Raw genomic sequence first — 26,412 nt, 5'->3', positions numbered from 1 at the left:
ATATGAATGCTTAATTCTTTCCCTGTGACGACATATCCCACTGCTCTGTCAAGTATGTTCAGTTGTAGTTATATTTAGACGTTGTATGAATCTAAATCGCTTTTATTGGTTACTAGTTTTAGTATTTTTTTTTACTTTAATTCCATTTTGGAGAGCATTATTTCAATGGGGAAATTAACACAAGACAAGATACACACAGCACGGAGTATAAAATGTTAATATTTGATTAACATTTGGTAAGCGTTTGTGGTTTTAGCACTCGAGATTAGTGAAGGAATGAGTTGCACAAGGGAGGTGCACAATGAGTAATCGGCAAGGCATCTGGTAAAGGTGCGATGAAGATGATAATAAAACGATCAGAAGTTGACTTAATGTGTGTCAGTGGCATTGCAGTCATGTTAATCAAAGAACATACATGTCTTAGAAAGTCATGCGTAGGTTCAAACGAAGTTAAGATATTTCCTCAACGGTTGCAAAAACGAACACAGTGCAAAAGCACATACCAACTTAATTTCCCTAAAAGAGTATCTGTTAATCACATCATTCCAACGATACATTTATGGGCAATGTTTGGTTGGTTTAGATCGGTGTTTCTCAACTCCAATCCTCACGAACTGAGACATGCACGCTGCACATCTTTAGTGGTGTATTATTACGCAACTCACAATAACCAGGACTTTTATCGTCTCGGGAAGACCTACAGATTGTTCCATGACAGCTACCTCGAGAAGAAGACGTCCTGGGAAAACCAGGACAGGTTGCAACCCTAGTAGTGGGCTGGGTGGTGGCTGGGATCTGAGGATTGGAGTTGAGAAACACTGGTGGATGCCACTGGGCTTGTATGTACGTACAGTAAAACCTTGGATTGTAAGTAACTTGGTCTGCGAGTGTTTTGCAAGACGAGCTAAATTTTTAAATAAATATAAATTTGATAAACGAGCGAGGTCTTGCAATACGAGTAGTACGTGTATACGCTTTGTCTGCCGAGCGTCACGTGATCACAACTGATATACGAGTGCTTTGGATTACAAAGACGTTTCCGGAACGAATTATGCTCGCAATCCAAGGTTTTACTGTACGTTGAACTTCTTTCGCACCGTACGTAACCAACCGTGCTAATCGGAGGTGCGGCTTTGCAGTGCCCTCACGGGGTAAGCGGCAGCGGTACCTGCTTGTTGGAGCTGTGGAGGTTTCCGGTTTCTGTGATGACCATGGTTTGAGAAAAGCGTCCGTTGTGAGGGTACTGCGGTGGCTCTGCTTTGTGGCTGTAAAACGCTGCAAACGAAGACAAACACACAAAAAACAATGTTGTCACGTGTTGTTGTTTTGTTTAACACAAGGTCATTTTCAACAGAAGCCTGAAGCCTTCGAGGTTTATTTTGTAGGTGGCTCAGGGAGGTCAGAGAACTGATTTTGAGTTCAATTTCGGGTTTCGGCTGCTTGTGATTAAAACCAAATTCGCAAGTGGAGTGATTTGAAGGTCTCACCCCGGTCACCAATGATTAGACAGGAAGAAGAAAGAAAAAAACGCATCACGCTAAATTTGGCTTCTGACTTCATTTGGATAAATTCTCGCTCTAAATGTTTCATTGACTTGCGACGAACGCCTTTCATGGGACGTATAAAAGGCATGCCCGTTGTGTGAATAAGGAAGCCGATTCAAGGCACTGGAGAAGTAGTGCTTGGCTTCATCTTGCGGGCGCTCGTTCCCTGGCGCAGGGTCAAGCGCCACTCGTTACGTTGATAACACAAGCGGCGTTAAATAAGGGAAAACAACAGTAAAGGTTGCAAATGAAATAAATGTTCTGATATTATATTCTTGGTTCTTTCGGTAAAGTCACGAAGAAGGGAGACAATAAAATAATAAAAATATAAAACAATACAATTATTTTATTGTTTCCCTTCTACGTGACTTTACCGAAAGAACCAAGAATATGAATCCCTGCAGTCACGAAAGCTTTCAATCAAAATTTGTTCTGATATTATTTACATGTGACCATCACTAAGGGATTTGTACACGACGGTGTTTTACCTTACTAATTGGCTGTGTCGGGTGGTGGCGGGTTTAACGACACATTGATATATTTACGCGATATCACCCAAAAAAACCTGTATTACATACAGTGTCGTTTGGGTTTTGGCATCGTCTACAAATGAATGGAACGAAAATGATTTGTTTTACAACTGAAGTGCTTCCTGTGAGGATCGTAGACCGGCTTCACAATCTACCACGAACGTTTGGCCAAAGTGATTTGAGATACCCTTGAAAAAGAATATTCACCAAAATTAGTTTTGTACTATATTTGGTCAATTTGGATAATTCTTTAAGTCACTAACAATTTGTCCACCAATGTCAGCGTGGCTGATTACAGCTGCTGCTTGTTTTGAAGTTACTTTGATGCCGGTGCACTCTCTGCATAATCAGCCTGATCATCTAATTGGGGTCATGACCTGGTGACCTATGGTAATGAGGGGTCAGTGATGGTACAAAGACACAGGAAAGAGGGGCACGCAAGGAAATTGACCACTTCAGCTGTGACCATGTGACCATGTTGTTTCCCATGAGAGATTCGAAGTTGTTAGGATGTTAGATAAACACTTTGTTTACTCTTGTCACAAGCGGAAACACAAGGTAATTAACATTTGCAGGAGAGGTGATTTTTAGACGTGACATATGCATTTCGTAATTCCATGGCCTGTATGCTTGCTGACTAAAGAGAAGCAAGCATTTAAAAAAAAAAAACTGCTTGTCATCATTCCACCTGTAATGTCAGTAATAAGTAGAAAGTTAATCACTGTTCATTTTACACGGTGTAATATTCTAAACTAATTAAGAAACTGGCCAAGCGGTACAGTGGTAGTGTGTGTGGCTCACAAATTAAATGTTGCGAGTTCAAATCCCGGCCAGGTGTGGTGGTGGGGGGGACTCAACCCATCAAACGCTCTAGGGTCGTTAAAATAGATACCATTTCATCGAGGCTGTCCTATGGAAAGACTCCCCCCGCCGTAGGAATGAGGAATATCCAGCCAGCGCTGGCGGAGGGCTGTGGACAGTTGATGAGCATCGTTCCACACTCAACCGAGCTGAACACCACTTACATTTTCTATACTTGTAATTCCACATTGCAACATTTCTTCGCCGCGCTCAGTCTCCCTGGCGACAGTTTTTTTCCACAACCTCCACACACCTCGGTAACGTGCCCCAGCGACCGCGTGAAATGAAAGCGATCGCAACAAACGTCCCTGCCGGCCGCCCAGAGCCAGCGCCCAGGAGCAGCTAAAGCGGCGACGGGTAGCTCGGGCCAGAGTCGGTGCTACGAGGCAGGCAGGTGTAAAGTGCGTGGGAGGCGACCGCGGGGGCGGCTCGACTCTAAAGCGCCGCTCAGCTGCTGAAGCGTCGCCCCACTTCTTTCCCAGAGCGCCGAGCAGCGGAGCGTGCGTGTGAGTGCGTGAGCGTGTGAGCGCGCGCGTGTGAGTGCGAGCAGAAGGTAGCGGCAGCCTCGCGGTTCGCGCGCTGCGCTACGAATCCAGCGAACCGAGTTCGATGATTCCCACTCGCGGCCAACACCAGTGACGGTTTATCTCAACCGGTGCTGGGCCTTCCCTAGGTCGACTCAGCCTCAATTGAGTACCTAGTGCGATGTGTAAAAAACATTGCCGCTCGGGAGAAATAGGCGGCCTGGGCGTGATGCTGGCCACCCACCCCCCTTCGTGTGCTGTTCCGGCCTTCATAACTGCGCTCGCGAACAGTCTAATCCTGCATACTGCATAATGCACGGGCATAATATGACTTTCAAAACCTCCCGCCCACCTCCTACGCATTTCACAAGTAGTACTAATCCCATATCTTCATTTCCCATAAATATGCTAAATTCTTCTTGATATGCAAATTATTTTGTATGGGCGCTCTTCCCCCCTTCCAACCCAGCTTAAATATACGCTCCAAGCCTGGTGGTGTTTCATTCAGACGCTGTCTTCCCGACAGACCTGTTCTTCACCTGAGGACGGCTGCTTGCGCTGTGGCCGAAACGTCGTGAGAATAATTTTATTATGTTTCATTGTTATTATTTTATTATTTCCCTTCTACGTGACCTTACCGAAAGAAGCAAGAAGACGAGACCTCACCTCAATAGTTTGTTAAGGTTATACTGGTGGCTCATTGTGTTTGTGCAAGCAGAGGAAGAAACTCACGGTGAGGGCTCTGCAGCTGCGCTACGGTGGCCATGAATTGCGACTGCCCCATGTGGCTCTGCGCGTGCTGCATCAACGGCTGCTGCAGCCCGTGCAGCTGCTGCGACTGGAGCTGCATGGGCTGGAGGGTTGTGAGGCTGCCGCCCACGCTGTTGATGACGGGGATGGACTGCGCCTGGCCGCCGCTCAGACCTGCAGTTTGGGGGGGGGGGGCGGGGGGGGGGGGTCAGAGTGAGTTGGTGTCCACGAGTAATGGAAAAAAGACGGATAATCGCGTCGAGTGGGGCCACACCGTGAATCACCCTCCTAGCGAGTTAATGAGTTCTCATAATGACTTCATTCAAGAATTTGTTCTTTATGGGATTATTTTTAGCCTCTCGAGGGGTTCTCTAGAGCTCCGTCTAGTGGGGGTCTTTTCGCCAGCATTGGCATGAGCAAGTAATTGCAGGGGTGAAATTTTACCTTTTACCACCTCGTTTGTACTGTTATTGTTTTCTCTGTGTATATACTCACGTTGGCTCCTTCAACCTAAATAATGAATTCTCACTTGCACGATTTCATGCGTGGATTGTGAGTGCGACAGTCGATTTCAATTCTATAAATCGACGCATCGTCGAACACCTAACATGGAGCCATTCGAACCAAATTTCAACAACGAACGTATATAGGCATATTAAAGTATACTTTCATGAGCCATGTCTAAGAAATGTACCAAATGTGAAATGTCCTGGGCGTTGATGTGGCGAAGCTTAGAAATACTCACTCTGCGCGATGGCCATGACTCCGGGTAGCTGGGTCATGATGAGGTTCTGGTGAGGCTGCTGGGACATGTGGTGCGGAGAGTGCAGGTTGTGGATGTGCGTCAGGGTGCTCACAGGCGGCAGGGTTCCCCCAGAAGTCTGGATCTGGCACCACAGCGGTCACGCAAAGGACGACAACGAGAGAGAGAGTGTTGTGAGCACATAAAATGTGTGGAACACAGACAGGTACGCAAGATGTTCCTGATTAATGTGAAAAAAAATATTTCCAAAAACATTCCCAGCCCTTTGTCAATCCACTGCTGGGTGAAGGTTTTCTGTGCCGTCTCAGTCATCGCGGCAGTTGTTTGACTATACCAGGGGTCGGCAACCTACGGCTCCGGAGCCGCATGCGGCTCTTTACAGGCTGCTTCTTGACAATATGTACGTATGTACAATATGTACTCAGATGCATTGCGGCTCTTGAAATACTGAATTTTGTACCGAATTGGAAAGAAATGGCTCTTCTTGTTATTTTGGTTGCCGACCCCTGGACTATACTTTACCATGTGTCAGTGTGGGTTGGTGAAGGTAGGGGGGGCAGGACCACGTGATATATCTCGCCACGTGTGTGAACCATGGCTGGATTTACATCACTGGATTCATTGTGTCGTGTGCTAACCACTACGTCAGCACTCTACCCACATGGTTTGTATCAAAGTTTAATTGCCAAATGATCATAATATTGGGGGGGGGGGGGGGGCGGTGGAGAGTGGGGGGGGGGGTTCTGATCGTAACCAATACGGACTTCAAGGTGTAAAAAAGAAACCCCGTAAATATATATCCTGCGCGATGTGACACTTAGTCTGCTCCCTACAACTGTAGATTGCTGCGAGAATTAATCGCCGAGCCGGGGGCCCAAAACGTCTCCCCTCCCAGACGCAGGTGGGAGAGGGCAAGCGGGGACCATGGGAAGGGAAGGGGGGTCCAGGCGTCTGCTGTCCCTAGGGCTGTCGGCCTTAGCTACGATGCCACTTGCATGCTCCACGGCACAAAATTAAGTGAGCGGCTGACACCGCAAGCCAACCGCCTCCGCTTCCCAGAGCGGGACCGGCATAGGCGCTTAGTTCAGTCTGAGTGGACCCGGGGGAGGACGCACGCGCGCAGGGTAGATTAAGGCCAATTGTGAGCCATGTGAACGGTCCGCAGTGAGTACGACGAAGGGTTACTTTCTGAGACGAGGAGGGCCAATGGGTGTGAAGGTTATGGTGCCTGGGTTGTCAAGGGAAAATGTAAGTTTTTAGATTAAGTTTATTTTTCCTGTGTGGTGTATTTATTTCAATACCAGCCTTCCTGTAATTGAACAATACAATAGACTGCTGGCATCAATTAACCCATCGTTATTCTCATCAGCCATGATCAATCTACTGCTGGATGAAGGCCTCCCCTAGCTGTCGCCATACCCCACAGTCTCATGATTCAACTCATTAAACCATACCTTGTTTTAAGGGCACTCTATCCATCTAATCTGAGATAAACATGTGCTACAAGCGGAAAAGTCATCTTTTAATGCCCGGTCCGGCACTTGTAAGAACGCCTGCTGTTCATTCCCACTAACATTTAATGGATGTTCTACAGTAATGTGGAAAAAAAGTCACCTGTAAGAATACATGTCTTTTCTTCGTAAATAAATCAGTAAAAGTGTTGCATTTTTTTCATATTTCTCAAGGTTGAAAAATTATAGCATATTATCTTTAAGGAAACCGTATGTTCCTGAGAATAATCATTGCGCGTGAACGTCGGAAGGAACAGGAAAGAGAGGAAGACCTAACAGAGAATGGCTTGACGACGACACAAGAAGAGATCGGTGCCAGAAAGATGTGGCACTACTTGAGCATGTTGACACAACACAGAGTAAAGTGGAAACAAATGACGATATGTGCAGTCGACACCTACGGGCTATCAGCACATGGATCGCGATGACGACGATGATGAAACGTTGTTCCAACGAATGTAGGAGAATGCCTTTATAATCGGCCTTTTATAAATGAAGACTAGAGATGGCCATCAAAAGGAGCTGTGTGCGAGCCTGTGACTAAGGCCTCACCTCCATTGTGGGAGACACTTGCTGCAGTACCACCTGTCCCGTCGCCATGGAGATGTTGCCATGGTGACCCGAGGGCGACACCACATCACCTGAGCCTGGCTGGCCATACCGGCCACTTGCCAGCAACGAGCATCCTGATTGGCGAGAGGAACAACACAAAAAAAAAACGTGTTTTGACAATCAGGGTAGCGGAACACCAAGAACGACAAACGTGTAACAACTTTGGAGAGTGTTTTTCTTTTTAACGGTTAAAAATTCTGTGCTTGATAACCACCTTTTTGGTGTACATTTCATCGTTTGTTGAACTTTATCTGCGCACATGGCTGAAGTAATGCATCATCGTCATTATTGATGACTTGATACAGCGCCCCGTACAAGTATGAAACAAGGCCCGAAGCGCCAACGGAATGAGGAAGCATGGTTGAACACAGCACTCACGCAATCTTAGATGCACAAAAAGACTACTAAACAACACTTTATGTTATTTAGTAGGAGAGTATGCTAAACGAACACATAGAACTCACGTATCGTGAATAAATAAAAACGTTTAAAGTGGAGAGATGGTGACATATGTTGAACTTCTTTTGCATCGTACATAGCCAACCATGCTAATCGGAGGTGTGTGGGAAGGACAACACACAAAAAACACAAAAAAGCAGTTCGAAAGAAATGAGTTTTCAATCTAAACGTAAAAGTGCATAGCTCCAGTGGCTTCCAAACCCGTAATGCTCAAACAACAATGCCCAATAAGCATGCGCACACTATGTTGTAAAGCGTGTTGTTACATCTGTGCAGTTTGTAGCACACACTATGCTCGCTTGGTGGTTAGATCATTCGACGGACAACTTATGCATAGAGACGTGAATATAGAAACAAAAAATGTTGAACAGCAGGAGGTCGATTGCATCATTTGCTTCGCAATTTAAGCACCTTGCCCTGCTCCCCATCTCCCTCCCTCGCCCTCCCACCAACCCCCACACTCCCCCGGGGCACCACCAGCTCCTTATGCTGGCACACGTTTGTGACCTCAACACTTTCTAGCCACCGAGCTCAATGGATTCTTTCCGATACGGTTGTAATAACTGTTAGGCAATCTGTATATAAAAAAAAACAACGGTTACACCTCAACAGGTAGATTTTTTTTTAAAACCACACGCAAATAAACTAGGAAGGAATTACGGTGGTGGGTGGGGTGGGGGGTGGGGGAAATTTTTTTGCTTTTAATGTTTTTCGTGTCGGTGCGAGCTTGTCTCAGCCGGCTCAGTGGGCGGCTGGGGCGGGTGGCGAGGGGGGGGGGGAACGGGGCTGGGGGTGCAGGTGGGAGATGAGGTGGTGGTGGTGGTGCTCGCTAACAGCACTTGCCCCTACAGTCTGTTAAGGCTATAAGGGGGATCTTTGTTTTGTTTTGATGGGAGAAAGTGTGGTGAGCGGTGGCACGGCGGTCAGCGCCCTGTGCTACGAAACTCGACTACCCGAGTTCAATTGCCGCACGCGACCAAATAACACTGGCAAATATTTGCACCAGGCCTGGGCCTCTTCTAGGTCGACTCGGCCTAAAATGAGTACCTGGCGCGATGGGCAAACATTGCCACTCTGGAGACGAAGGCCACCGGGCGTGGTGTTGGCCACACCACAACCTCGTGTACCATACCGGTCTCCATAGGTGCTCGCTAACAGCACTTGCCCCAACATTCTTGTAAAGGCTGAATGGGGGATCTTTGTCTTTGATGGTGGGAGAGCGGTGGATTAGCGCGTGGAAGCCGTAGCAGTTTTCACAGAAAGAGGCTTGATTGGGGTTTTTTTTCAGAGCAGGTGACTTGCGTCATTCCAACTTGAACTGTTGTGACCCAGCAAGAAAAGATAACAATTTACAAAAATCTATTTTAAAAAATCATTCTTTACTATGCTGCAATGAATGAGCGTTCATTTCTATTACAGGTTTGGCATACATTCTAATTGTTGCGTGTATATGTATGTTATGCATATGCCATATAGTTTTACGTCTAGACCAAGAAAAGCCTCAACGAGTCTGCCAAACTTACTTACGTAGTCTGGTGATGTCTCTACCTGATTACGCTTTAGACAGTCTGAATCAGACACAGAAGTTTTAATTGTCCATGGTGTAGGAGGTTGGTAAAGAGACGGGTTGTTTACCACTTGGCTCACACTGTTATCTCGACCAGGGTTTTCCAAACTGCCTGGCCTCACGACCTACCAAGGTGCAACTTTCCACGTTCATATATAAACTAACTTAATTCACAAGCTTTACGTGCCTGGTGATTAATAACATATTCTACATCGCGCAGAGAACACGGATTCAAAATAAAGCCACTAATGTTTTTTTTTTCCCGGTCATTGCCAATCATCAGGCATCAGCGTGTAGCAGCTTCATTTGTATTTTAATGGAAAAGTTTGATAAGCATGGAAAGGTGGACCCTGGTGGTTTGCAACGACTGGAGTTCGAGAACCCTGAATCTCGTCGATATCGGGCACTTTGGGATCGGAAGTTTTAAATTCGAAGGCCAGAAAACCTGAGAATGCTCCCCTCAACAGTGCCTGCCACCACACCACTCATGACACGGATATTTATTGATACAGCCAGATATCTAAAGCAAGTTATTAATAATTACCGTTATGAAGAGAACCCCCTTAACAAAGCTGAATGTGTGTTTTTAGCATTCACTATTATTTTTCATGCAAAACGCAACGAGAACAACTCAAGACGAGAATTGTCAATGCAATTTCTTGCTTCAGGTATTGACCTCTGACCCCATGCTGACAGCCCTCACTTGAAACTTGAAAGAGGAGCCGTGTCCATACCGTATCTGTTTTACAGCTCTGCCGTAAAGGTGGCTGTGGACTCCTGGCTATAAAACCCCGGCTTTATATTTCTGAGCACCTTTGCAACCACCCACCCACCCCAACCAACAGCCCCCTCGCCCTGCACAATCGCAGAGCTCGGCTCAGCCGCTCCTCACCAAATGAAAGCCCCACTCTCCCCTCGCTCCCTCCTGTCTCGCAACCCCCCACGTGGACTGTAGGACGCCACTTAAGGGCTTGTTTGCAAACCCAGTAGTAAACGTCTCTCTGCCACCTTCCAGTGTCGCGGCACACCTAACGCTCTCCCGGCAGTTGGCGAAGGTCCCAGGGTGGTGGACGCTAATGGCTGGGAAGGTCATGCGGCGCAGACGCGGCCAAGAGCTCCGTCTGAAGAATCAAACGCTGGACTCTGCTCCTTGCCGAGTGTCCTTGCGTGTGCCGTGCGTTGACCGCGCACCTCGTGCGCACACCGTGATACGCCTGGGGTTTTTGTTGCCAGAAAGTGGGTATATAACCATTCATTGGCCATGACAGTGATCCGATGAGTTTGTCACTTTTCGGGGTTACGAGGTATGTATTGTTCTTTTGCAGGGTTTGCATTGCTTTCTGGGTTTTTTTTTGTCTCGTCTGTACAGTTTTTTGTTCACTCCATTCGCCTAAATCTCTGGATTAAAAAAAAGATCGTCCATATTAAAGTGAAATCCTCACGTGTCATGGCAGATCCTTCCTCACTCCCTTCAGCAGTGGAAGTTTTCTAGTCAAGCCCGGCATGCGATTGCGAAAATCCCAAGCAAACCATCGACCCCACACTAAATTGTGAAAAATTCAACAGGGGCATTGAAGCAGTCCACCGCAACTCAACCAAAGAAATATCATGCATTACTCATCTGGGCAGTCTTACAAGTTGCTGTTTATCCAGCCGTATGCACGAGAGCCTAAATGTACCAATAGCATAACATTTGTGGACAATTTGTATAAATCGTACGTAAAACATTTGTACACGCACGAGAAGGAAACTGCCACTACTTACGCACATATGTAGGATGGACAACAAAAGGAAAATTAAATGTGTGTTGTTTGGAAAAATGGAAGAAAGCAGAAAAGAGAGGAAGACCCAACAGAGAATCCCTTGACGACATAAGAAGAGATTGGTGCCAGAAAGATGTGCCACTACTTGAGCATATTGGCACAAGACAGAGGACATTGGAAACAAATGACGAAATGTGCAGTGGACACCTACCAGGTTATTTGCCCATGGATCGTGATGATGATATGCACGATTCAATGCATGTACCAAGAGCATAAGAATCAACATGCCTACTGGAAAACAAAGAACGTAATGTTTGTTTAATTACTCTAAAACGTTTTGTTGGGCTTCTCTGCACTGATTTCCATCAGTTGTCAAATGGTCGATAATGGTTACGTTCAAAGACAAAGTGTTAAGACAACACTACATGTCAGGGCACGTCGACCGTGTTTAGCGCCGACAATTTTTCATCCTCCCGCAGAGCCATTAAATTAATGAACGCTGCCCGGGGAGCGGTTTGATTGAGTCACGTGGGTCTCAAGTTAATTCTGCCGTCGCAGGATCACGCTGACTGCAAATGAGGCACATACATGAGCACAGTCGTGCACCAGGGCTGACTTTCCAAATGCCTCGTCTGAAAAATTCAGAAAGTTTACCGAAACCGTGTAAGCCATTACCATGGCTAAGTAAGCAATTTAGCCACGTAACAGTCACAGATAATTTCAATTTTGAGTTGTTTCTCTTTTCCTCTTCTTTAAAAACTATACTGCTCTTGTAAAGCTCGTTTTTATTTCCTAGATAATTTAACTGAACATTTCTCTCTTGACGGGTACTTTCCTCCACACAGTACTGGGAGGGTTGGGTGTGATGTGTTTTTACTGCACTAGGCCAAAGCCTTTCCACACAGCAGTGAAAAGCGTGACGTTGCCACAATCTTGATGCCAAGACAAACTCAACGGGGCCGAATGTTTGATCAGAGGTGCAGCAGTCGCCTCTGACTACCTCATCACATTCCCATCAGACGGTCTCTGCTAAGGGAGAGAACACGAAGGTGAAAACACAAGCAGAGCTGTCTTCTTGACAGACCTGTTCTTCACCCGAGGACGGCTGCTTGCGTTGTGGCCGAAACGTCGTGAGAATTATTTTATTATGTTTTATTTTTATTATTTTATTATTTCCCTTCTACGTGACTTTACCGAAAGAACCAAGAAGATGAATCCCTGCAGTCACGAAAGCTTTAAATCGAAATACAAGCAGAGCTTGTATACATGTCAGTGGTATACCGTCATCCCTCGTAGGCATGCAACGTGGTATCGATTCGTCCATTGAAATTGATCGTTATACATGGACAAAGTAAGAGAGGATACATTGTAAATGGAATGAGCAGGAAACGTACAAACTGTTCTATTAAAGAAAGGAAGAGCATTTTATCACATAACAGTGGAGGCTACGCATCACAGGTAGACCACACGGTGAAATACTGAAGTAATAGCAGGTGAAGATGCGGAAGAACAACAACGATTTTGTGGTGGATTTCGTTGCAAGGGCCATTCCTACCTACGTACTCAAAGGCATTTAGTGGGGGTCCCCCATAATGCAACTGTGGAAGCTCGCAGAACACAACGAATGACGCAAGTTTAAAGAAGGTGTTTTCCAAAGAATACTTTCACGCGCAAGAAATTGTAACACTGATAATAGCCGGGAAATTATTCTTACATCGATGAAGGAAGCTGGCGAAGGTGAGTGTGGAAACACAAACAGTGGTGAGACACGATGACAAAAGAAACCTGTTGGTGGTCCAAGGAGGTTCAGGATGTAGCGAAAATAAAGCAGGTAAACTTCAAGAGATGCAGTTTATTGGGAAGATATAGAGGAGTATGGAAGCGGTGCGATTCATCTAGACCAGGGGTCGGCAACCAAAACAACAAGAAGAGCCATTTCTTTCCAATTCGGTACAAAATTCAGTATTTCAAGAGCCGCAATGCATCTATGTACATACGTACATATCGTCAAGAAGCAGCCCGTAAAGAGCCGCATGCGGCTCCGGAGCCGTAGGTTGCCGACCCCTGATCTAGACACTGCTTGTTTATCAAGGAGTCTCAGACGGGAGGAGCTGGACATCAACGGAAATCGGTTTGGCGTCGTGCCTGGGAAACGAACAGCAGATTTGCAGTTAAAATGTTGGAAGAGAAATACGGGGGAACATGGCGAGAGTTGTCCATGATCTATATTGATTTTAGAGAAGGCATACGATGGGGGTGTCAATAGAACTGTCGCGGTGGGCGCTGAGGACGAGGAATGTTCCAGAAGTCAGGATTATCTAGGACAAGTACAAAGACAGGTTGACGTAAGGAAGGAATGCTGCTGGGTATCGTGAGTATTTTTTTTTTACAAACAATACATAAGAGATGAAAACAAATCAGACACAAAAACCCCTTGGATAGTGAAACTGTATTGAATCTCTGAAGGCTGAATCATTACGTGCCTAATGCCTTGTGTAAACATTACGCAGTCAGCATGAGTGTTGGCGCAATGGCTAGCGCACTGCGCTATGATCCCGCCCATCCTAAGTCTGATTATATCGGCCGTGGCTAAAATCAGCGATGTCGAAACAAGTCCCGGGCCCATCCCCCCCCCTTCACCAACCTGCACTGACCAGCATGGTGAAGTATGGTCAAACGAATCCGCACGACTGACACGGCACATGGAACACCTCTCATCCAGCAGTAGATTGACAAAGGGCTGTGATTTTTTTGTATTAGTTACGGAATACGTTAAGATCAATTAGAAGCAACCTCGAAACCGATGCCTGCATGTGGTGATGCCGCATCAATTAAGAGTGGAGCCGAGGTTGTTGAACGGGGTGGGGGGGTGGGGGGGGTGTGTCAATGGGGTTGTTGCTCCAGCAGTAGTTGCCATTCGTCGATACGTGTGCGTGTGTGTGGACGGTGTTGCCCTTTTAACCTCTGTGCACGGGGGGCACAAGACACCAAAGCAAACGGCTCGTGTCCACGCTGGGGTAATCCCTATTTAACCTCGGTGTAATCCCTTCGAGTGGCACAATGACGCTTTTATGCATCCAAAAGGCCCCAACCAAGCCAAGACGAAGCACCGCTGGGCAGACAGATGGGGGGGGAGGGGGGGGCAATGGGGAGAGAGAGGGGGGGCGATGGGGATGGAACGCGCGCGGGCACAGTGCTGCTTTATCTCGCCGGGCCCCCCCCCCCCTTCAAGAAAACAAAAGCGGCCACCCTCTTCAAAGTGTGGAGAGAACCCCTTTGTCATTGTTATCACTTCACCACGGCGGGACAATAGGTTGAGGAGGGGTGGTGGGACGCCTCTGATGCATGCGACTGCCTTTCTCTCCATTCTCTGGCACCGATATCATCCCTCCTCGGCTATCAAGATTGAATTGTTGGGCTGGCAAGCACTTTGAGACGGCTTTTGGCTCTCTTAAAGCCTCGCCTCAAACACGGCCTCAAACACAGACACGGGAGGGCCCCGTTTGGGTTTCTGGAGACAGCCATAATTATTAATTGCCGCAAGTGGAAGGATTGTTTGCGCTTCTGTGTGTTGTTTTCACTGTTCAGCACTATCACGGGGCTTTTCAGATTTGCTTTTGAGATTTACACACATGCGCGAGATAACTTGCAATAACGATATTGATTAAAAAAAAACATTTTACAATAACATTGACGGCGAGTTTCTCCCGAGATGCGATAACCCCCCTACAGTAATTTAACCTCGCAACTTTTAAAAACATTTTCGCCGACGACACGGTTTTAAAATGTCACCGACTGCGCGGCTAATTTTTTGAACGTTTCCTATAAATCCGTTCAAATGACACGCGCTATCCCTCAGCTACCCCACCCTCCCCATCCACCTCCCCGGTTAATGCGACACTGACATGCCCTCTTGTGTACCCGTTATTAGCACATGAAGGAGTTTGGCGGTGGTGGGGGGGGGGCGGTCGGCTCGAGACAACACGGACGCACGCGTCTGCACGAGCGGGGATCGGACGGTCGGGGCAGCCCTCTCTTCTGATGCCCAGCAAGAACCACGCCTTCTGCGTGACCCCAGGAGAGAAAGTGTGCACCCCTTTGAACGCGTGGGGTCAGGAGGAGGGGGAGCCGATGGCCGGCTGACCTTGGGGTCACCGACGTCTCATCCGTCCTGCTGCCCCGTGCCTTTTGAGGCTGAAGGGACACGAGGTTGAGGTGTAATCGGCGTGTGCGGTTGGCGGTGAGCGGCGACGGTGGGCAGTTTGGCCGAGCCGGCGATTCAGAGGACTGCCTTGCGCGATGCCTTCAACGGAAATTGCGCGCCGATGTTTTGAGACTGCGGTTGTCACGTTGTTAATTTTTTTGCTGCCATAAATGACTGCATAATTGATTGAATGCTGCTGCTGCTGATGGTGGAGACTAATGATTTTAATGATAAATGTTGTGATAAAACTGACCTATTTGGAAGTACCGTATCTTACAATTTCCCTCTATTCACATCGTAGCTGATAGATCGCTTACAAATATATTCTTACCCTCACAACAACCAACACTCGTTGAAACTAATGCACCTTGGAATCTGTTGCGCCTGATGCAAACTGTAACAGCGCGCGACACTAACGGCGTCATTTTCGGTGTCAAATGAAACTGTACAAATGCGACAGAAAAGAAATGCGAAAGACCACAAGAACAACACAAACCTACGGTTGAATCACCGCCTCGAACCCTGATACTTTATCTCATCACCACCGCGCGAGGCAGATGAGAGAGCCCGTTTGAGCCGCAGAGGAGAGGCCTGTCCGCGCCTCTCGTCGCCGTCGCTGTGAACATCACCACCACCACCACGTTTTTTTTGACCGCTCGACCATGCGCAAAAAGACCTCCAGCCAGACACGGAGAACGAGGCTAGAGAGACAAAAACAAAAACCTCCCTATCATAAACCGCCCGGGCCCTGCCATGCCGAACAAGGAGGCGGTGACACATTCAACAGCTCGGGCCGAGATAGATTGCAAGTGGGGGGCAGGCGGGCAGGCGGGCGGGGGGGCGGGGGGGGGGCGGGGGGGGGGGCGATCGCCGTAAATGACCCCCCGGCTGGCGCGCACAAAGCCGGGGGTCCTGGTAACAAGCGCGGGAGGCTCTCATCACCCCCATCACTCCGAGCAAGCACAAAAGGCGTGCCCGGTACGACACAAGCGAACAAGGTGATGAACTTTCACCCTCCCCCCCCGCCCTTATTCTGGTGACACCCACCCGAGCTCGCTCGCTCGTTTGATGGCGTTATTTTTCTGCGCTTGTGGAAACCGCGTGCCATGATCGCTTTGCCCTGTTCGGATTGTTTTTGCGCGCTCTCTCCCTTTGCGCCTATTGCTACGTTTAATTGCACGATGGAGGCAGAAGGGCTCGTCTCAGTCGGCTGCGTACGGGCCTGTGTTGTATGGATATATAATGTGTATACTAATGTTGTTGGGAAAAATAATGATTGCGGAGTGCCTATGTATGTATGTATGTTGAACCTCTTTCACACCGTACACAACCAACCGTGCCAATGGGAGATGTGTGGGGGAAGGACTACAAACTAAACACAAAAATAAGTGAGAAAGAAATGGGTTTGCAATCTAGATTTAAAAGTACATAGCTCGAGTGGCTTCCTAATATCGAAAGGAAGAGCGTACCAGACGGCCGCAGAAGTGCATCTGAAAGGGCGCGATGCAGTGACCGTCTTTGTTCGATGGTTAGACGGCACCATTCCCGGCTACGTCCATCTCCCCGTTGCTGAAAGGTTGCACATGGCACCAGAAATGCAGTCGGGATGCGAGCATAGGATTGATGAAGGCCTAGAAGTTATTAGTCGTTACATTATGTATTGTGTACGTAGTATGTTGGTATATGCCCTTATATTGGACGGCAATCGAGACTTGAGTTTTATACATTTATCCAGGAAAGCTTCGTTTGAGTCTCAATACTTTTTTCAGGAGGCTCCTACGTTGGGAAATTCCATGAAGGAATGTGTTTGACTTGTGCATACTGGAGGACACATTGAAACCCAACCACTCAGAACTCCTCACTTGTATATTCAAGAATCCACTGTTGCACCCCTATCTCCTGGCCACTTCACAGGCCAAAAATCTGCAATGCTCGATATCCCAGGGTAGTCTCCCATCCAAGTCCGAACCAATCTCCACTCCGCTTAGCTTCCAGGATCTGTGATATCGGGCTATGTGGGTTTATAGAACCATGTAAGGTCACAATCATTGGTGTAAAGTGCATTAAGGACCGACCCCCTGTCACGAGTTCATCTGCCACCACAGTGTCCTGTACTCAGTGCAGCACTTGGAACTCCTATAACTTCAGAACTCCTACAACTGAGCTTCCTACAACTTCGCACACATGAGGCTCACTGTCACATGATTCATTTGCTACCGCCGCCATTCGAGATGCAGTGTGTCATTGACAAGTTAAACGAAAAGAGATCAAAACAAATGAACGGTTTTGCCAGGCCTGTGTGTGTGTGTGCTACGATTATAGATTTGAAGCTTTCGTGACTGCAAGGATTCATATTCTTAGGTTTTTTCGGTAAGTCACGTAGGTAATTTTTTTTAAAAACTTTTATTAATTTTTATTTTTTACCTACGTGACTTTACAGAAAAAAACCTAAGAATATGTGCGCTACGAACCCAGCGAACAAAGATCAATTCCCGCTCATGGCCAACACCGGTGACGATTATCTGAACCGGTCCTGAGCTTCCCCTGGTTCGACTCAGTCTCAAATAAGCACCTGGTGCAGTGTGTAACCGTCACCGCTGGGGAGACAAAGGCGGCCGGGCGTGGTGCTGGCCACCCACCCCCTCGTCTACTTCATAGGTGCTCGCTAACAGCACTTGCCCCAAAAGTCTGTTAAGGCTATACGGGGGGAGGGGGGGGGAATCTTTGTCTTTGTGTGTGCACGACGTCACTGTGAGGCCAAAGGTGGCTGGGCGTGGTGCCGGCCGCCGAGTTTATGTTGTGGCATAGCTGCAGAGTGACGGGCCCTGCCAAGCGGTGCGCTTTGCGGAGGGATGATGTTTTCCTGCGGCGCGTACGCCAGGCACGTCGGCGGCTTTGTAAACGCCGTCGAACCCTAACTCGAGCAAACGCCTCATTTTAAAGAGACTCTCAGCTGCAGAGATGGGGTGCCGTTTTTGCGCTGAGCGTTTCATCATCACCGCAGAGAGCGTTGGTTGTTTGGTTTCAGACGCAGAGGGGGACGGGGCGTTCGGACGCGAGCAACCGAGGGTACGGAACGACGCAAGGAAATCTTGGGCCCGCGATGCGTGTACCGAAGGATGAATTTTCATCGCGACTTGCGCGCGTTGCGAAAATAAGACTCGCGGAGCAGACGAAAACCTGCGCAAGCAAGTCGGCGCCGAACGAGAAATAGTCACGAACGTGACGGGACCTACGAGATGGACTCGAGCCTCAATCGTGACAGTTCATCGACTCTCTCTGGGGGGTGAATCGTTACAAGCCTACAAGCCCGTCCATTCGTGAAGCCATTGGAGCACGTCGCAGATGGCTTCTGTCTGCCCCCAACTGAACGATGCTTTTTTTTTTCACGGCAAAAACAGCCAGACACAATATCCTCCAGACAGACGATGCCGCCGGTATAGGTGCGTACCTTAAAAAAACATACCCACAATACTTGTTGCACTAATTTTACGAAGAACTGTGCCAATTAGCATTACGTCGTCACGGGGTGGCGAACGCTTCCTGTTGACACGCTCGGGGTGAACGGCGCACCGCCTCGCATCAGCGAAGAGGAACCTCCCTAGGGAAGACGTCACAGAACCTCTTCTCGATTGCCTTACACAGGCAGGCATCTTATCGACTAGATAGCGAACGTATCTCTGTGCCCAGTAAACAGTGTCCACTGTATGGAAGTCGAGCGCAGATGTCTCGTACTCGAAGATAGAATTTGACAAAACTGTAGCGTCGGAGCAGCCGCTGATGGCAGGGTCCCCACCGGCAAGAACATCCGCCACGGAGACGGAGTCGCGAAAACAAACTCGTGAGAGATGGTGACAGCTGAGGGGACGGCCTTCATCGTGCAGTGGATTGATCGCGGCTGATGGCGAATAAGGAAAAGTGAACATGCAAAAAGTAAAAAAAGAAAACCCCTTCAGCCTCTGTCACAACGAGCCGCAGTGATCTCACACGCGAGCCGGGAACCGCGCGGCATCATGAAGCCCTCGCCCCCCATCACCCCCGCGCCAAGAGCGCACACACACACGCACACACGCACCGTCACATCCGCAGTGGTACGGTCAGCAGTTGTGCAGATGCCGGGCAGAGATTACTCGCCGAGCACACAAAGATATCGACTCAAAATATTCCACGTATGCGCACCGCACGTACCCATGGAGCGGCCCGGGGACGGCGAGCCGTGCATGCCGCCGTGCTGAGCCTCGCCGCCCGTCTCGTACGCGTCCTGGGCCACCTTGTGCCGGAACGCCTCCTCCTTCCGCCGGTTGGCGAACCAGTTGTAGACCCGCACCTCGGTCACCAGGTTCGAGCCCAGCCCGTGGGCTTGGGACGGCGAGACGCCGCGCTGGATGCACTCCGCCCTGCGCGCGCAAACCACGCCGACGACGCGCCACGGTCAGTGGCATTTGCGCGCCGTGCGCACGAGGCGGATGTTCCCGCGCGCATCCGACGCGCGCCTGCGTACGCGTGACGGATGCCACGTCCGTCTCGCGCAACGGCGGTTCCAGACCATCCCGGCTGTACCTGGGGACGGCTCAGGCCCTGGCATGCTAAAATAATCGAACACAAAAATCTCATTCTAGATTTGAAGCTTTCGTGACTGCAAGGATTCATATTCTTAGGTTTTTTCGGTAAAGTTACGTAGGTAAAAAATTAAAATTAATAAAAGTAAAATAAAATAAAAATCACGACGTTTCGGAGGCAACACAAGCTTCCGTCCTCAGGTAGAACCGTCACAGCACGATAGCTGTATCAAGTGAGAGAAATATATATACTGGTTGAGGATGGGAGGAGCCAAGGTAGGCCCTGAATATTATTTTTGTTAGGTTCGGTGCGGCTGAAGCACGCTGTTAGGAATGAGCCTTTGTTGTGTAAACTAGGTGCGGATTATGTAAAGGTGCGTGTAAAAGGGACTGAGCCTTTTTGTTATGTAGAGGTGATGCGGCTGAAATCGCTGCCAGGAAATTAGTCTTTGTTGTGTAGAATGGTTGACTGAGCCTATTATTATGTAGAGGTGGTGCGGCTGAAATCGCTGCCAGGAATCTCACCTGTTGCACTCCTCCACCAGGGCCTCCCGCTCCTCCTTGCTGGGGTTCTTCTGCCGCTCGTACGCCTGCCGCAGGATCTGCTGCGACGCGGGCCCCCACTTGAAGCGGTTGCGGCGCGAGCGTTTGTTGGGGGGCTCTTCGCCGGGCCCGGCGCCGGTGGTGCCGGCGAGGCCGTCGTCCACCATGCCCTGGGGAGCGCCGCTCACCACGCCGTGGCTGAACTCTGCGGGGCGAGCGCACGCTGTTGTTTAACAACGGCCGCGATCGTCGTCATTTAGCATCAGCCACCATCGGTCTGCTGCTGGATGAAGGCCCCCCACCCCCGATTCCCCCCCCCCCCCCCCGAAAAGACATCACCATCACTCGCGATCCAGCCCACTTTTACGAGTGTGGCGGCATTCTCCAGATTATCAATACGCTCCAGAAGTGACACCAACAAACTTGTGCCCAGTGCCAACAAGATTCTACAAATCTGGTCACACGCACATAGACAAAGATCCCCCGTGTAGCCTTAACAGCCTGTTGGGGCAAGTGCTGCTTGCGAGCACCTATGAAGGCCGGCACGGCACACCAGGGGGTGGGTGGCCAACACCACGCCCGGCCGCCTTTGTCTCCCCCAGCGGCGATGTTTACACACCACACTAGGTACTCATTTGAGGCTGAGTCGGGACCGGCTCATGACCGGTTCAGATAACCGCCACCGGTGTTGAACGTGAGCGGGAATCGAGCTCGAGTCGCCGGTTTCGAAGCACAAACACACACAAACACACACGTGCACACACGCCGCACAGGGCGGAATAAGTGCACCTCATTATCCGAGGAATACGGCACGAGAAGAAGAGACAGGACTCACGTCTCTGGATCTCACGCTGCTTGCGGATGTACCAGGCGTACAGCGCGGCGCGCTTCTGGTTCTTCATTGGCGTGCCCTTGTTGAGGTGCTGCGACAGGTGTGACTGGTTGAGGCCCGTGGCATCCACCACCTCGCGCTGCGGGATGTTGTGCTGCTGCATGTAGCTCTTGACGAGCTTGGAGACACGCCATGGGTCTTCCCTGCTGGGCCACGCACACACAAACGCACGCACAGACATGCGCGTGCACACACGGACGCACCACGTGCACACACGGACGCACGCACAGGCATGCACGTGCACACACGGACGCACCACGTGCACACACGGACGCACCACGTGCACACACGGACGCACGCACAGACATGCGCGTGCACACACGGACGCACCACGGACACACATCCATGTGCACGCACGCACACACAGGCGCACGCACACAAGGGAAGAGCCAAACACGGGTGTTAGCAGGCCTGATGAGAGGGGGGTGGAAGGTGGCACAAGGTTACCAAGTGCAGTGGCTCCCCCGAAAATAACAAGCAGATATGAAGTTTCATTCGAATTCAGTTATTTTCCCCCACGCTTTCATCGCAGCGTCGTGAGAGGCGGCGACCGCTTTGGGAGGCCTTCAGCCGGCGGGGAATTGTTCATAGCTGATAATAATGATGAATAAAGTACACGTTATACAATTAGTAGTAATTGTATAATTAGGAATAATAGTTGACAATATAAGCAATACATGGCATAGACATCAGACCTATGATAATAATGAATGTAGGCTATCTGGCGATGTAGTTTTGTGGTTAAAATGTCAGCCACATGTCATTTGCGAAAAATGTGTTGATCTAATCCCTGTCCCGAATAGAAAACAAAAAATATCTAAAAGCATGCACTTAGCAAACATTACCAACATTGGCTACAACCTCTAAGCCCAGGCAAAGCTGCTCCCTTTGGCAATGGCTATGGGGGATGAGACCGAGATGGGAGCTCCAGCCAACATATACCGGGGGCCCAACATTTCCCAATGGGCCTGGGTAATAGGGTTGTATCGATGCGTCGCTTAGTCGAATAAAATATGTTCTTGTGCTTGCAATGCATCTATTGAATTGTGTGCTTGAGAATAGAATATTTAATGTTCCAAATTCCAGCACTCTCTCGAGATCAAGAGGCAACTTAGGCGCTAGAAGATCATTATATGTATGTTGAACTTCTTCCGCACCGTACGTACCCAAACCGTGCTAATCGGAGGTCAGAAAGAAACAAGTAAGTCTTCACCGCAATACATAACAGGAATCCCAGCATGCCTTGCGTGTTGTCTTGCGAACCATGCCCGAGTTCCTGTTTGACTATCAGAATATGTATTATAATTCTGCACGTATACTGTTCTATGAACGGTAGTTATGTATGACCCCTGTCGCCACTAAAGATTGTGACACAATGACCAGAGTGTTAATTAACACAAATATATAATTCATTGTTTAATCGAATCGCAATTCATCTGACGACTGAGCGGGGCGAGTCATTACTGGCCTAATAATTATCATCTCCATCTTGGTGATTCCTCATCTTCATCAGATTTTTCGTTCAAATGTAGCAGCTGCCACGTTTTTTTTTTTTTAAACCCTTACGAAGGAGTACGTATGTAGTATATGCGTTTAACTTCTTTCGCGCCATACGTAGCCAACCGTGCGAAACTAAACACAAATAGTAGTTCTTGACAGTTGTCATCATCATCGATCACCATCACTCGACTTAAGTCTTTCCTTCTCGATTCCGCTGCTGATGACTCGCTTCCCAAATGACACTCTCTCCAATTTCCCTGCTCGCCGCCCTCCAATCGTTATCTTGACCATCAAAGACAAAGATCTCCCGTGTAGCCTTAACAGACTGTAGGGGCAAGTACTGTCAGCGAGCCCCCTATGGAGGCCAGAACGGTACACGAGGGGGTGGGTGGCCAACACCACGCCCAACCGCCTTTGTCTCCCCAGTGGCGATGTTTTTTACACAACGCACCAAGGTACTCATTTGAGGCTGAGTCAACCTAGGCGAGGCCTAGCACCGGTTCAGATAATCGTCACTTGTGTTGGCCCTGAGCGGGAATCGAACTCGGGTGGCCGGGTTGGTAGTGCAGCTGGCTGACCGCTCTACCACCTTGACCATCACCCACTTCCCCTCCCCCATGCGGGGTTTCTGTCCACTCACTTTAGCGCACTATTCATTGATGTTCCAACAACATCATCATCATCACCACCATACGTTTAAATGTCAGTTATCAACATCATCATCACCACTATACCCTCACATACAACTACCTACATCATCATTAAACGCATACATTTACACATCATCATCAACATTCATTTACATATTATCAGCATCATCATCACACGTATCTTTACATTCCATCATAAATATAATTACTTTACAAATCACCATCGTCAACATCCATCACCATGCCTTCACGTATGCTCATAATTATAACCATTATATATTAACCAAGCTATCATCGCATTACGATTACCAATAGACTATCAATAAACCACAAATTAGATCAGAAGCACAGAAATCATCACTATAGCAACACCAGCTGATCTGTGAAAGACCGGACACTTCACGCTACACAGTACACACATCACCTGCACGGAGCGGACACACAACGGCGAACCGCGTGGTAAGGCCCACTGAGTGACACGGCAGCTCTTTTTGAGACGCGACCCTGGCTACAAACGACAGCCCAACGCGGTGGCTGATCGCGTGGTAATGTATAGCAGACAAATACTCGAAACGCAAGTTTGTAAATGCGTAGGGAAACACCACGAGGATCCGGAGAAAAAAAAATCCACGCGACCACGGGGAGAGAGAGAAAGAGAGACACGCAAACTCCAAATACACAGCAGGCGGCAGGGTCGAGGATTGGGATCGAACCCACGACCTCCTGCATACCAGGCAAGGGGATAACATCTCACCACAGCGGCACCCCAGATCCATCGCAACCGATGGAAAACATTAGTGGCGAATGATATTGGCATGACCATGGTCTTGCCCCCCCTCCCCCACCCCCTGTGATTGACAAGGCGTGACGAGGCGTTAATGGGGCGGTGGATGGACACGTTGGTGTACGTTCGACGCTCGTGCCAATTAACATCGAAGTAATCCGCGCAAGCGGGCGCGTTCAATTGTCGATAAATGGGTCGACACGGTGAGGCACAAACACAAGGGGGGCACACGGCTACACTGAAGGACGTGCAGATTGGTTTGCAAGACTGTTCGGCCGGGTCGAGGCGTATTTCACCTGGCCGGCGGCATGGGTCAGAGCGATCGCGCACTCATGCGATTACGGCCCGGGGATAGAAGACAACAACTTGTCATTATGTGATAGAACTACACACCCACCAGGGCATTTGCGAAAGATACCTCCCCTCCCCCAAATTGAATACTGCAAAACGAATTAATATGATTTCGTACTTAATAATCATCCTTTATCAATCCACTACTGTTTCGATTTAAAGCTTTCGTGACCGCAGGGATTCATCTTCTTGGTTCTTTCGGTAAAGTCACGTAGAAGGGAAATAATAAAATAATCCACTACTGGTTGACATTCCGTGTTGTTTCAATGGGTGGGATTGATCATACTCGAACCACGTGTGGGTTGGTGAAAGAGAATGATAGAGGCCGACCAGGACCGCGTCAGACATCACTCACCACTGATGTCAGCCGTGACCGGGAATCGAACTCCGAGAGCCCAACTCGAGAGGCCGATGTCAAAAACAAAAAGCGCACTGCGCAAATCACTGCACCACCGCTCTTCGGCGTGGTACCTAGTACTCTGTTGGAAAGTTCTACTTCCCCAAGGGCTTCTTACAATATGCGAGCTATTTCGTTTTTCGGTTGTTGAAAAAAATGGATCTGTTGACTGAGTGAGTGTAGGTATGCATAAGGCACGAATAGAATTAGGCAGTTAACGCGGCGCGAGTGATGGTCGCATTGACTGGAGCGTTAAAACGCGTGAGCCGTTACATCATAAAAGTCGCTTTTATACTCGCGACACGGGGCGAGGATGTATCTGTGCAGCCAACGTCTTCAGAGGACGGAGCGGTGGCGCAACGGTTAGCGCAACTGCGCTGTGAACCCGGCGTCACCAGTGCAATGTTCCAGGCGGCGGCCAATTACAGCGGCTTCTGATAAGCCGAACTCGCCAATTAAAACTCAATTCGGAGCTCTCTACGTTATGCGCGGCGTGTTTAGCAACCATCAGGTTCGTGAAACGTGTGCAGGCTCCATGCGTATTCGAACGGAAATGACTGGCGAATGGAGCTCGAGAGCAAACACACAGGCGCCGTGAAGGAGCAGCCCTCCGAATGCTTTCTCATGCCGCTTTTGGCATATTTGGTCTATACTCTTAGTTTTTACGGTAAAGTCACATAGGTAAAAAAAATGAAATTAAAATTAATAAAAAAAAAATCACGACGTTTCGGAGGCAACACAAGTCTCTGTCATCAGGTGGGACCGTCACAGCCAGATTTGCTCCATCAAGTGAGGCCTCACTTGATGCTATAATTTTATTTTTATTAATTTTAATTTCATTTTTTTACCTACGTGACTTTACCGAAAAAACTAAGGGTATGAATCCTTGCAGTCACGAAAGCTTCAAATCTAGAAATATTTGGCCTACTCTTCCACGCAGGCTGGAGGTTTTGTACGGTGGGAGTACCCCACACTTCACCCCACCATACACAGCCTGGGTGGTCAGAGGCAGAGGCAGAGGTCGAAACGGCAATGTCTGGATTGCAAGCCCCCTGTTGATAACCATTTATACAAGCAGCTCTCTGCTAAAATAAAAAAAACCCACCTACAACGCTTTCCAAATCAAGGCATCGTCTATTCAAGAAAGCTGGCGGTGCTGTTTTTGTTTTGATTGGATAACATCTGGAAATGTTGTAGTTTAGCTAATTTGGAAATGATGACACGGACACGTGGGTGAATACAGGACAGTGATATTCGGGGGTTTCTAATATCCGGGGGGGCGGAGTGGTGGCTGAGTGATAAACACAATCCAGTGTAAAGTTGGTCACCCGAGTTTGATTGAGATGATTTAGATTACTTTGCTGCTATACATTTCCACATGATAAGCCACTTTGTTGAGCCCACTCTGCTCCCAAAACGTAAGCTAAAAGCTGAGTGGGATTAAATGGTAAAATAAAACATTGCTTAGTTCTATTTGTATATTTTTTAGTGATTTGTTTACATATCCGTGTGTTCGTACTGTTTGTTGTTCTGACCCGCCCCGATTGGACATCTGTGAAAAAGAGCTTTGTAGCTCATCGGATTCCGCCGGTATAAATTCAAATTCTGATTTCCCGAATTGACTAACATTAGAGGAAAGTGATGCCTC

General features: G+C 48.6%; 1 protein-coding gene across 8 annotated transcripts in view; it reads right to left on the bottom strand.

Annotated features, from left to right (window-relative positions):
* The window catches only part of LOC144719484 (hepatocyte nuclear factor 1-beta-like), a 52,583-nt gene that overhangs the window by 8,435 nt on the left and 17,736 nt on the right, over positions 1–26,412 (bottom strand). For 5 of the 8 annotated variants that reach the window (XM_078595447.1, XM_078595448.1, XM_078595449.1 and 2 more), the window contains exons 2-8: positions 21,026–21,228; positions 20,173–20,395; positions 19,277–19,485; positions 7,036–7,169; positions 4,955–5,096; positions 4,192–4,383; positions 1,169–1,275 (exon numbers count right to left, since the gene is read on the bottom strand). In XM_078595447.1, coding sequence (XP_078451573.1) covers positions 1,169–1,275; positions 4,192–4,383; positions 4,955–5,096; positions 7,036–7,169; positions 19,277–19,485; positions 20,173–20,395; positions 21,026–21,228 — 1,210 coding nt within the window. The remainder of the gene's footprint in view (positions 1–1,168; positions 1,276–4,191; positions 4,384–4,954; positions 5,097–7,035; positions 7,170–19,276; positions 19,486–20,172; positions 20,396–21,025; positions 21,229–26,412) is intronic. The other 3 variants (XM_078595444.1, XM_078595446.1, XM_078595450.1) reach the window with 1 other exon arrangement.

The sequence above is a fragment of the Lampetra planeri genome, chromosome 6 (genome assembly GCF_965212315.1).
Source record: "Lampetra planeri chromosome 6, kcLamPlan1.2.h2, whole genome shotgun sequence".
Lineage (NCBI taxonomy): Eukaryota > Metazoa > Chordata > Hyperoartia > Petromyzontiformes > Petromyzontidae > Lampetra > Lampetra planeri.
Note: the sequence above shows the minus strand (reverse complement) of the source record. Positions and strands in the feature narration are given on the sequence as shown.